Source organism: Eubalaena glacialis, chromosome 12, assembly GCF_028564815.1.
Source record: "Eubalaena glacialis isolate mEubGla1 chromosome 12, mEubGla1.1.hap2.+ XY, whole genome shotgun sequence".
NCBI classification, from domain to species: domain Eukaryota; kingdom Metazoa; phylum Chordata; class Mammalia; order Artiodactyla; family Balaenidae; genus Eubalaena; species Eubalaena glacialis.
Genome location: NC_083727.1, coordinates 29,876,639 through 29,890,117, shown reverse-complemented (window position 1 = coordinate 29,890,117; position 13,479 = coordinate 29,876,639). Strand labels below are relative to the sequence as shown.

At 38.1% G+C, this 13,479-nt stretch overlaps 1 protein-coding gene across 1 annotated transcript; it reads left to right on the top strand.

The window, feature by feature from the left end:
- Window positions 1-7,591: 7,591 nt before the first annotated feature.
- LOC133102089 (large ribosomal subunit protein eL15-like) lies at window positions 7,592-8,290 on the top strand. Its single transcript, XM_061207038.1, is given in 2 exon segments — window positions 7,592-7,907; window positions 7,910-8,290. Coding segments are annotated over 2 exon segments (615 nt in total). The 5' UTR covers window positions 7,592-7,622; the 3' UTR covers window positions 8,240-8,290.
- Window positions 8,291-13,479: the final 5,189 nt, after the last annotated feature.

Genomic DNA, 13,479 nt, shown 5'->3' with positions numbered 1-13,479 from the left:
GAAACAGAGTCAAATATGGTAAGGGTACACACAGAGTGAATGACAGAGTCAAGACTTGAACTCACACGAACAACATACCTACTGTATGATGCACTGCCTCTCTACAGCTAATAAAATTAAAGTTGTATACCCTGTAACCCAGCTGTTCTAGCACACGTGCATAAAGACACGTGTACTGGGATGCTCATTGCAACACTGATTGTTAAAATAAAAAACAAACAAGCTAAACTAAACTAAAAACGACATGCAATGGAAACTTCTCAGCCATTAAAATTAGCGTTCAATATGAAAAAATCTCCAGAACATAATACTGAAAGGAAAGAAGTTATAGAAAGAATACATACAATATGATGTCAGTTGCATAACATTTTAAAATTTAAAAATATGTATTGTTTATGACTGAATAAGTGTGCAGTAAAAGCACAGCATATGTGTGGGAATAATGTTCACAAATCTATTAAATATGGCAAAATGTTAACAAATATTTAGTCTTATATGCTCATTATTTTAATTTCTGTTTTTTGTGTGTTTTAAAATTTTACCAGTGCTGTCTAAATTTTCTTTTTTAGATGCATTGACCATATGGTGTAGATTTATTGGGGATAGTTTGGATATAAATTGCTCTTTATAATCTCTGTAAACTATCAATATATTCTAGGAATACCAATCCCTTTTGGACTACCTCTCACACATAGAATTGATATAAAAATCATTATCTTGATTTTTTATCTAGAAATATAGTTGGCCTAGATGTGGTGGCTTACTCAGTTGACTTAGGATTCAAATTTCACATTTAATTTTTACATTAATCATATAAGAGAGAAACCATTTTTCTTTCATATAAATGATGTAATTTTCTGTTTCTCATCCTCCTATACTTTCAAAAGTTCTTTCCTTTTCATCTAAAAATCTTTCAGACTAATTCAAATTGGTCTACCATTTAAAATTATCAGTTTCATTTCCAAGTGAAAATTTGATTTACATTTTTGTGACTAAACAAAAATAACAACAGACTTCATCACATTTAGGCTAGATTGAATTTTTAAGTGACGCAATTTCTTCACATCTTTTCTAGGTGGGGCTGGGGGAAAGATTAGGAACCTGAGGAGAGATCTTTGATAGTTTTTTTTTTTTGTTTTTGAAGGGCAGGCTCAGGTGTGGTGTAGAGAGATTATAGAGTCAAGATTTTTCCACTGGACAAAAAAAAAAAAAAGATTTTTCCACTGGATATTCCAATTATTCTTGAGGCGCTATCTTTCCCTTAGACCAACACTATTTAAATCCAGATATATTGCCTTGGCTTAAAACAATTTGGGGTAAGAGTAAAGCAGAATTATTAATAACTTCATCATTCTTTCTTCTTATCAAATGCTGACATATTCAAGACAGATTTGGAAATTATTGGTACCTAAACACTCATCTCCTTCATTATTTAAAGTTGATGAATTCTTAAATTAATTCTTAGACCCTTCTTTAACAAGACAGACAGAAATAAAAGGAGGGTAGAGAGGTTTCTCTTACATTTGAACCAAAGTTACTTTATTACTTAATATAGCTAAAATTATCAATGACAGATTTCATGTTTTAACAATGGATTCTCTACAGTTTATAGGGATATTGTTCTTCAGAGGAAAAACAAGCTGAAGACTTTTATAAGAGGGCATTCTTGGTTCAGAGTACATTATAGATGATGTGCTATCACTTTCAGACCCAACAAAAAAAGAGACAAGGTTTTAATGTTAAAACACTAAGATTGATTTAGTGATATTATGCTTGTCAAACACAGGAGAAATGGTTTTATAATGTTGATAAAGTGAGCATAGAATTTAGTTTTGGCTATAGATATAATTTCTTATGTAATGGAACTACAAAAACAATTTCTTGAGGGTTCTCTGAGGAGTAAACTGGGTTGAGGTGGACCACTAGAACTTCACTGTATTCTTAGTAAACTGGAAGCTAATAATGACCCCATCTCTTTCTGGCAGTTGAACGTTTCTAGCTTCATATCTAGGGGTTCACATAAGAAATGCATGATAGCCAAGCCTACAAAATTTCTTACTTACAATCTCTTTGGGGTGAAGTGAAATAAAATTTTGATCAACTTCATTCATCAGCTTTGATCTCTTCTCTAAATTATTTGGCCTATATTTCTCAAAAATGAGACTGTAAGGCAAAGTCTTGCATGCAGATAGTTGATCTCAGGGAGTAAAGAAGGAGGACATGGGGAGTGAGACCAGGAGGAAGGGAAAGCTAATCCAAAGGTACATATTGAACTGGCCATTACTATGGGGGCCGGTGCACCATCATGTCAAGAATTCTCAAGCACTTCATGGAATATGTCTCAGATTGATAAACCAGGGGACAAAACAAGAGAAATATTTATAAATTGGCTCCATTTACCTCATTAGTCAATGGTGGGCTCACTCTTCTGCAGTCCTGGTTTGTGCATTCATGAAGGCCAAGTGGGTCATGCAATCCCATGTTGCAGTATCAGAGGTGTCCTGGGGCAGATAGTGAGGGCTATTTGGAACAAGTGTTGTTAAGAAGTACCTGAGCAAAGCTGGTAGAAATCCTCAGAGAAGATATGAAGCAGTACTCAAGAAGTGTCTGATGTAGTCTTTGCAACTTTGCACCTTTTAGATCTTCTTGTGTCCCCCATTAATTAATTCCATTAAGTCAAGTTTATCAGAGTTCCTTTCTAGGTCATGACCACTTGCAATATTTATAAAGACTCAATACTCAATACTAAGAGGCTTAGTGCAACAAGTTGCGTTTCCTGCTGCTACAATTGGTGCTGAGACTGAAATCGATACCTACCATCTCACTTCTCTACTACCCATTCTAGAATTCTTTCATCCTTTGCCTGTGCCTCAGCTTCTCTAGGTTGCTTGTCTAGTGTGGTGACCTAGACCGTCTTTCCCAAAGACTCTGAGCTCTTAATGCCTTTCCCTTTTCAAGCTGTGGTTGCTATGTATCCATTTACCGTTATCACTAAGCACAGAATCACCAAAAGACATCCCCAAATACCCTGTAGTCTAGACAGACTTCCCTAAGTTCCCATCATGTAGCAGCAGCCCTAGATCTTCAGGAAGATTAGAGTCAATTACTTTAAGTTATTCCTTCCTTTGCTGACATGAAAAACCCAAAATGACCAAGTGGTAGCTGGAGCTATAAGTTCAGAGGAATCTTTACTATGTTTTCTGGTGTAAGTGTTTCCTTACTGGGAACTGAGACTTTTGATCTGGCAGAGCAGGAATAGGAAACTCAAATTCCAAAAGACAGTCACTAATGGTGAGATGGTTCTGTACTACTTGTCTTTGGTTCCTGGACCCAATTTTTCTGACAACTCAGCACCAAATATCACGTATCGGATAAGCAAATATACCACATCCCAGACTATGGTTACCCACCTTGCTGGTGCATCAGCTGAGCTGCTTCTAAGCAATAAAGTTTATAGTCTGGAGCCACTTGTCTCGTGTCATAAAATGTGTACCTTCATCTGAGTCACTGTTATATGGGATACCATAACAATGGATTGGTATTTTGGAATTCCTCAGATGGTGGTGCTAGCTGAGACACGGGTTATACATACAGCAAACCCATATCTACTATAAGTGTCAGTTCTGACTGGGGTACCTCACTTCTTCCTCCAGAATGAAAGGGATCTGATGTAGCAGATATACTACCAGAAATCTGGTATCTCAAGGGATTGTGCTACATCTAGGGTTTCAACCAGCTCTTCCCTGGATCATAGTCACTGAAGTTCCAAAGTCAGACTCTCAGTGTCAAACAGAGTACAAGAGCACACGAGAAACTATTTTATAATAGCAGATACTTAGTTCTCTGCTAAAGCAGCCATGACTTTGCTCTAGAATTCTGGAACTCTGAATTGTGACTTTTCTGGTAGAGCTCGATAGAGATTCTACCTTGCATACTTAACCACCATGGATACCTCTAGCACTCTAAGCTCTTGAGGCAAATGGCCCAAGTGCCAGGCATCTCTCACTGAGTATGGATCTGGTGTAAAATTTTCCCTTATTCTGGGTACCACTCAAAACTGGGAGCCTTCTGAGCCATCTAATAAGTGAGTCAGAGCATTATTCCCAAGAGTAGTGTATATTGCCTTAGAATCCAAAGGCCCACAAAGCATTGAGCTTCTTTCTTTTTTTTTTGTTTTAATTTTAATTTTAATTTTATTGGAGTATACTTGATTTACAATATTGTGCTAGTTTCAGGTGTACAGCAAAGTGATTGAGCTTCTTTCTTAATGAAGAGGGCTGCAATAAATAACAAGGTGTCCTTAGAAAGGTTGTTTCAGGATAACCCAGATCATTGGACCCATTAAAACTTCATCAATATGATAGGCCCTCTAAAACTTTTGAGAGTTTATTCTCTCTCCTGTGCCATTCATCAGTCTTAATGGGCATTCAATGCATTTGCCACTATCTGTTCATCCTCTGCAGTTAGCATGACATAATCAATATTGTGGTCCAGTGCCATGGATAGACAGAACATATTAATTGGGTTTTAGATATAATAAAATCGTTGTAATAACCAGACTTCCAAGTAATAATGCCCATCAGGCAACTACAAATGTAATGGTTGTGTAGCAAGGTTAAAAATAAATGAATATGCATGAAAATATTGGTTTGGCAATAAATTATAAGGGGATGACAAGGTCTTCCAGAAATAAATTAGTCCTCAGAGAAAAATGACACAAAAGAGCCAGTAAACCAGTTCTGTTGTTTTGAGCTGCTGTATGGCCCTGTGCTGTCTCTATTCTTAAATTAAAAGATAAAGTGTTGTACAACAACACTGGAAACTAATATAAAGTTATATGTCAATTATATCTCAATGAAAAAAAAGATATGGTATTAATGTGGGCAGTGCACCAGGACCTACATGGTTAGGAAAATAAGTGTGAATAAATACAGTGTAGGGATCAAGAAAAGTGAAGAATGATTATCAGTTTAAGGACCAGCAGCAGGACTCTGCTTAGAGAAGAGTAACAAACTCATATCCTAGTGGGGAGGACTATTTTGGCTTGGCTAATCTGATGAGACACCTTTGATATGGGAAATTAGCTTTCAGCATATTGCCAGTAAAATTTATGCATGAAATAAAGTGATTTTTAAGAAAATTATATGGGAGATATCAATAAGCTAGCTAGAAAGGAAAAAAAACCACCAATAACAAACATTAGATTGGGGAAGAGAAGAAACATGATGGGGATGGGAATCCAGGAAGAGGACGTAAGCAGTTAAACTTTTCCAGCAGGAGATTGTGGAGGGGGAGGAAAGAATAAGGATAATGGCAATGACTTTTAAGGTTAAGAACTTTATATTTAAACCATATGATCTTCTGCATAAGCCTCCTGCCTTGCCTTATTTGCCCCCTAAAATAAGTAAAAGTCTATGACCTACATTGGCTTTCTGGGAGTGTTTTGGAAAGAAATCAAAGAAAAGACCCTGTGCTCCACATGAGTATCAACCTGAGACATACAAAAGAAAACAATAAATGAAAGGAAATAAAAGAGACAGAGAATTTCTCATAAATAAGAAATTAGAGACAGAAGTGTATCGATATTGGAAAGAATGCTTATAATCCCATCCTGCACGAAAAGGGGGAGAGGATATCTGCAAATAACCATATCTCCATTTCTAAATAACACCATCTCTTCTATCAAAGAAAAAAGGTTTAAAAATTTTTTTAGGTATATTTCTCATAAATAGTACCTAAACATGATGATATAGAAAATACTGAAATGGAAAAACATATGAAGGCAAAGATGAACCCAACTAAATTCATTTTTGCTATATTAATAAAAGGCAAAATAAACTTTGAACCAAAAAAGGACTTATGATGAAAGGATGTCATAATTCTCTAGAAAGATACAACAACCCTGAATGTATATATATTGAAAAACATATAATGCTTCAAAAATGCATGAAGCAAATATTAATAGTATTAAGGTTGAAATTGACAAATTATCAATTGTAGTAGGAGATTTTATTATAACTTTTCCAGAAAACGATAGATGGCATACATCCAAAATTAGGATGCATATAAAACATTACATTCAACAAATAGGGAAACAAATTATTTTCCAACATCCATGGAATATTTTTAAATTAAAAAAATTTACATACAGAAAATTTGTCCTTTTTAGTGTAGAGTTCTATGAATTTTGACATATGCACACTGTAGCACAAACACCACCACAATCAAGATACAGAACAGTTCTATCACTCCATCAGAAATTATCTCATGCTACACTCTGTAGTCAAACACTTCCCCCACTATAAATATCTGACAATCACTGACTGATTCTCTATCCCTATCGCTTTGTCTATTCTAGAGGGTAATATATATGGAATTATACAGTATATAGCCTGTGGAGAAAGGCTTTTTTCTCTTAGCGTAATACATTTCAGATTCATCAATTTCTCACATGTATCAGTAGTTCATTCCTTTTTGTTGCTGAATGGTATTTCACTGTATGGATGTACCACAATTTATCTATTCTCCAGTTCAGGGACATTAGTGTTGTTTTTAGTTTCTGGTGATACTAATAAAATTGTTTTAAAATTACCATAAAAAAATTTTTTTTTTAATTGAAATCTACCATACATATATCAAAGTGCAAAAATTCTAAGAGTACAGCTTGATTATTGATCACCAATTGAACATACCCATGAGACCACCCAGATCAAGAAATAGAACCTTATCAAATTCCCAGAAATCCCCATCCTGCACATTCCAATTACTACTCCCATTCTCCTCTCCAAATAAAATCACTATTGTAAGTTTTAAAATCATAGATTAGGTTCGCTTGTTTTGACTTTCATATGAATGACCTCATAGTACATGGTTTTGTGAGTCTGGGTTCTCTTGCTCAATTTTATGATTGTGAGATTCATTCATGTTGTTTCACTTCTCATTCATTATCACAGCTATATAATATTTCATTGTATCATTACCATACTTTATCCATTCTACTGTTGATGAACTTTTGAATAGATTTTACTTGTAGGCTATGACATATCTTTTGGTGAACACATTGTCTCATTTCTAATGGATATATACCTAGAAGTAAAATTGCTAGGTCAAAGGATATATATATATATATATGTAAATCTAGTAGAGAATGCCAAAAAGTTCTTAGGTGTTTGTACCTATTTTCATTCTAGCTACGAGTATATGAGAGTCACAGCAGCTCTGCATCCTGACCCATACTTGACTGTGTTATCTCTTTAACATTAGCAATTCTGGTAGGTTAATATTGTATTCATTGTGTTATTAATTTACATTGCTTTGGTGATTCATGAAGTTGAACACCTTTTTACGTGTTCATTGGAATTTTTGACATCCTCTTTTGTAAAGTATGTGTTGAAGTCTCTTGCCTATTTTTCTATTGGGTTGTCTGTTGTTTTTTATTTATTTTTTTTGTGATTGACTCGTAATTTACTCTGGATGTGAGTCTTTCGATCATTATATATGTTGAACTATTTTCTCTCACACTGTGGCATGTCTTTTAATTACATATTTTCTTTTTTCCAACTTTTTATTTGTAAATAACTTTAGACCCTTTCCGTTTGGCGGCAGCCATCAGGTGAGCCGAGATGGGCGCTTACAAGTACATCCAGGAGCTGTGGAGGAAGAAGCAGTCGGACGTGATGCACTTTCTGCTCGGGGTGCTCTGCTGGCAGTACCGCCAGCTCTCGGCGCTGCACCGGGCCCCGCGCCCCACCCGACCCGACAAGGCGCGCAGGCTGGGCTACAAGGCCAAGCAAGGTTATGTGATATACCGGGTTCGCGTGCGCCGCGGTGGCCGCAAACGCCCGGTCCCGAAGGGCGCCACCTACGGCAAGCCCGTCCACCATGGCGTCAACCAGCTCAAGTTTGCCCCCGGAGCCTGCAGTCTGTTGCCGAGGAGCGAGCGGGACGCCACTGTGGGGCCCTGAGGGTCCTGAATTCTTACTGGGTGGGTGAAGATTCTACGTACAAGTTTTTTGAGGTTATCCTCATCGATCCCTTCCATAAAGCTATCAAAAGAAACCCTGACACCCAGTGGATCACCAAACCAGTCCACAAGCACAGGGAGATGCGGGGGCTGACGTCTGCGGGCAGGAAGAGCCGCGGCCTCGGCAAGGGCCACAAGTTCCACCACACGATCGGTGGTTCTCACCGCGCAGCCTGGAGAAGGTGCAATACTCTCCAGCTCCACCGCTACCGCTAATATAAGTAATGTTTGTAAAATTCTTACCTAATAAACAGTTTAGGACATCCACGTCTGCTTAAAAGTGTTTTTTAATCTGTCTGTTAAAACTAGTTGTCTGCAGATTGCTTCATTGAATGCATTGTCAAATTCTGAAAGTTAAAGTGCAATAATGTTTGAAGATTTTAAGTGATGGTGTATTTTGTTTCTAATAAGGGAAAAGCCTTTGTTTTTGCTTTATTAGGCAGTTGATAGGTCCGTGTTTAAAATGCTGTCTGGTAACAGTAGGTGTAAAATTCTGTAAAAGAGGAGCGCAGAAACTAGCCATGTAGATCTGTTGGTGCATGTGATGAAACCTACAGCTTTATTGGGGTGAGGCAATGCTCTGCTGGTTTACTCTAGAGTGGCTGTTTTATGGAGTTTGGCAAGGACAAACTTTAAATTGGGTTTTCCTTGGAAATGTGAAGGATGTCGTGATCCTTTATCATGATCATAATGCCGAAAATTAAAGTTGACTAGGGCCCACGTTTTTAGACTTAATCTGCTATTCCATATATGTAACTGCTGCTGCCAAAAGGTGGAAAGTAAAGGAATGCCACCATTTTTTAAGAGAATTGAATAAACCTGTTGCAAGATGTTTCTCTTACAAATTGAAACAAATCCTGGTTAACCTAAATTAAATTGCCTTGGCCTTGATGGTACCACTGAAGTTCACATAAAAGGTGGGAGCTCCTGGTTCAATCCCGTGACTCTGATCTGTAGAATACTTAACTTCATGCAAAATAGTCATGGTATTTACACTAGTGCATATTGAAACTGATGGAAATTGAACATTGGGTAAATGAGGAGGGAGTTTTTAACCCTAAAGTTTGTAAGCTAGGGATGCTAGGATTGGGAAATTGGTGTTCATCAGGTCCCTTTCAAGTGTGGGAGGATAGAAGGGGCTTGGATCAAAATTTTAAATGTTTTATTTGTAGTGTTAGTTTGTGACCCATTATGAAATCTAAGCCACCTTGGGGAAAATAGGGTTGGTTTTATTTAAAAGTAACATTGCTAAGTCTAATCAGTGTTATCTTGGGTCAAGCCACTTTATCCATTCCCGTAAGGCTACTAAGAAGAGTCGTGTAGTTGGTGTCAATACAAGTTCAATTGGTTTCCAAAAAAAATAAAATAAAATAAAATAAATAACTTTAGACTTACAGAAAAGTTGCAAGAATAGTACAGATAATTCACCTTCTCCTTATGTTAGCAACTTACATAACTATAGTACTATTATCAATGCAAGGAAATGAACATTGGTACAATACTACCAAACTAACCTACAAACTTTATTCTAATTTCATCAGTTTTTCTTCTAATGTCATTTTTTGTTTGTTTCAAGATCTTATTCTGGTTATCACATTGCATTTAGTTATGTCTCCTTAGTCTCCTGCAATCTATGACAGTTCCTCATTCTTTCTGTTTTTTTCATGACCCTGACAATTTTGATGAGCACTGGTCAGTTATTTTGTGGTTTGTCCGATGTTTTCCAACAATTAGATTGAAGTTATGCAGTTTTGGGCAAGAATACTTCAGAAATAATATTTTGTCCTCAATGCATCTTGGAAACAGGGGGTATATGTTTTCAATATGTCCTACTACTGGTGATATCAACCTTTGAACACTTGCTTAAGTGATGTCTGCTGGGATTCTCCACTGTAGTTACTATTTTCCATTTTTCAATTGATAAATATCTTGGGAGAGACACTTTGAGTCTATGTAAATATCCTGTTTCTCCTCAAGTTTTCCAGTGGTCAATCAGTGCATCTTCCTGCAACAATTATTACTGTGGTGATTACCAAATGGTGAGTTTTTATTCCCTTGTTTCTTTCTACATTTATTAACTGGGTTTATATTATAAGGTGGAACTGACACTTTTCCTCCCATCATATGGGTCAGATATTTTATTTGCCAGGCTCCTTTGTGGATAGGGCTAGGCACCCAACCTAAGTGTGGCCAATCAGATAACTCCACAGAAATCACCTAGACTTTCTATCCCATCATCAAGAGTCAAGAGAGGGCCCACACACTGGGAGTAACCATCAGCTTCTCCAAAAATCTCTACTCCTGTCCCAGTCCATTTAGGCTGCTATAACAAAATACTATTGTTATAAACTATAAACTACTGTTATGATATAAACTGGGTGGATTATAAAAAACAAAAATTTATTTCTCACAGTTCTGGATGCTGGGAAGTGCCAGATCTTGGTGCTGGCATATTTGATGTCTGATGAGAGCCTGCTTCCTGGTTCATAGACGGCCATCTCTCTGAGGCCTCTTTTATAAGGGCACTAATCCCATTCATGAGAGCTGCACCCTCATGACCTGATCACTCCCCAAAGCCTCACCTCCAAACACCATCACATTGGGCATTAGGATTCAAAATACAAATATTGGATGGACACAAACATTCAGTTTATAGCATTCCATTAACAGATATCAAGGCAAAGTCCAAACATCTAGTATAAGGCTCTGTCTCCTCCAATAAGTGCACTGAATCTGTGACCACTTCTCCACCCAAATCTTCTACCATCATTTTCAGGAGCTGAAAGGACCTACAACCTGAGACTATGACCCAGCTACCCCAAATTTCCTTACCTCTATCGATAAGAAGCTGCAGGTACTCACCCTGCTCCCAATCCCCTAATGCACATTCTCTGTCTTGAATTCACCCAGGAAATACTCTCATTTAACCCTTTATTCCTGTTTTTATCTCTCACCTGGGCTCACAGTTAACCTTTTTTCTTCTGCTTTTATTCCCTGTAACCCTCTGTACTGTCTCCCTCTCCCACCTCTCCAGTGCCACAAATCATTTCACTGTACCCTCTGAAATTCATGGTCCACATGCCAGACTGTATTTTCTATAGTGGCCACACGATCTCTCAACCCTCTGCTCCTGCAATCTTCGCTGGAATGCCACTCTTTTATGAGGACTCCCAAAACACTCCATTTAAAATTGTCACCTACAAGCACCCACCCAGCCCACCCTTTTTCTCCCCCTTACTCTACACTTGTTTTCCTAAAGCACTTTATCATCTAACATCAATTTACATGATCCTTTACTTTATTGTTTATGGTCTGGCTCAAGATACCCCACTCTCCCCTGCTTGAATATAATTTCTAAGAGGATGGAGGCATTTGTTTGTTCTTGCAGTGATATATCCCAAACATCCCGAGTGGCATGAGGCACATTTTAGGTGCTCCAGATTTTGAATCAGAAGTTAATGTCTCAAATAGATAAAATCAAAATGACTTTTCTTCCTAGTTGTAATGTCAGCCGCCCCACACTCACTTTCCCAGGATGGGGCATGTAGGGCAGCAGCAACAGTAAAGCCAGTGTGTCCAGCACCCCATGATATTGTGGTCACCAGCAGTGTCAGTACTGACCTCTGGACCATCACTGTGCCTGGATTTTGGCTACAGTTTTGCTCAGTCTTCTTGTTAGTGCCTGCCTGTTTCTTGGGACTGATTCTGCAGCCATCTCTGTGATCTTGCAGGTGACACAAAATCGTTTTGAATAAATTTTTTCTGGTTAAATCAGCTGGTGAGGGCTTGTTTCTTTGCTAAGAACAATGAACTTTTAAGTATTGGCCTTCTGAAAATGGATGAGGACATATCTGAAATACCCACAGGTTCAGAACAACATCACTAAAAATAAAAGGGAAAATAGTACCAGAGGAGGCTGTCCACTTAATTAACTACCAACATATGCAGATGAGAATGCTGGTCCAGAAACTCGGAGTGGAGAAAGCCACAAAATGTCAAGATAGTTTCATCCAACATCACATAGACAGCCTATTTCTTTACTTCTTTTGGTAGGGCTGGTCAGAAAGACATGGGAGTGAAAAATCATCTCTTTTTAAAAGCCATCACTTGGACTAGTGTAATATAAAAGGCCATCCCTGGGAGAGACCCGGCATGGATCCATATGGTTTGTGAGTCTTTTTCCCTGTGACATTTTTATGAAGGTTATGTATATGTCCCGTTCATCTTCATTCTCCTGGTGCTAATTGCTGTCTATTGGACCTTGCTACTGTGTACAGAGACCACATGCTTCTCCGACACTGCCCCGGCTGCGGTGTGCCACATGGCCCTGCTGTCCTCAGATAAGAACCTGCTGCTGTCTGACCACAACAGCTGGAAATGTTCTGCCTTGAAGAGCTTATCTTGTGGAGACTCAAGCTGAGCTATGACACAGTCGACAAGCACACAGAATGAGTGGATTCTCTGGGGGCAGCTTATGGCAGCCAAAAAGCCTCCCATGTGCTGTTGGATGAGAGCTTCATTTTTGGAGTTGATAGTGAGCTTTACTGTGGACACTTCCTGTGAAGAAACCATTGTGTTGAAGACAGAAAGAGGTTCAAGAGAGCCACGAGCACAACTTCTCCAACCATCGGTCTCTCTCTGGGACTCTCAGCTATTTACTGATTTTTCCTTGATTAGGGGCAGGAAAAAATGAAAGAAGATAACTCTTCAATTCTTTCTCCTTTATCTCCTTCTAATTTATAAAGCATCTGCAATCCAAGAATTGCAACATTACTGATAATTGGCCTCTACTCTGATGCTTTTTCCTAGTCTTACACTTCTGCCTCCCCAAGCCCCCCACAAGTCTACCAGTATCCAACATTATCTGTTTTTCATTTACTTGCTTTTTAAAATAATTCTTTCACATATGTCTGTATGCTTAACCAACATAGTGTTTAGTTTCTGGGTTTTATAAAAATGATATCATACTGTATACAGTCAGCCCTCCATAGCTGCAGGTTTGGCATCTGCTGATTCAACCAAAATTTCCACCCAGGATTGGTTGAATCTATGGATGCAAAACCTGCAGATAGGCAAAGCCCACTGTACAGTGTTCTGGAACTTACCTTTTTATCAGTTACCAGTATGTTTCTAAGGTTCATCCATGTGGTTCTGTGGAATAGAGATTGTCGACATTTCCTGCTATATATTAGGTTTTTGTATAACTAGACCAGAGCGTGTTTATATGTATTCCTGCTGACATTTGGGTTGTTTCCAGTTTTTTAGGTGTCTGAACGGAACTGCTCTGAACATTCTTGCCCGTGGCCCTTGGAGCACTCCTGCTACACTTCCTCTAGAATAGACTTGCTGGTTGTTTGCATGTTTCATCTCACGTGATAGGGTCAAATTGTCCAAAACGATTATTCTACTTTACAAGCAATCCATGAGTTCCCCTTGATCCACCTTCTCTCAACATT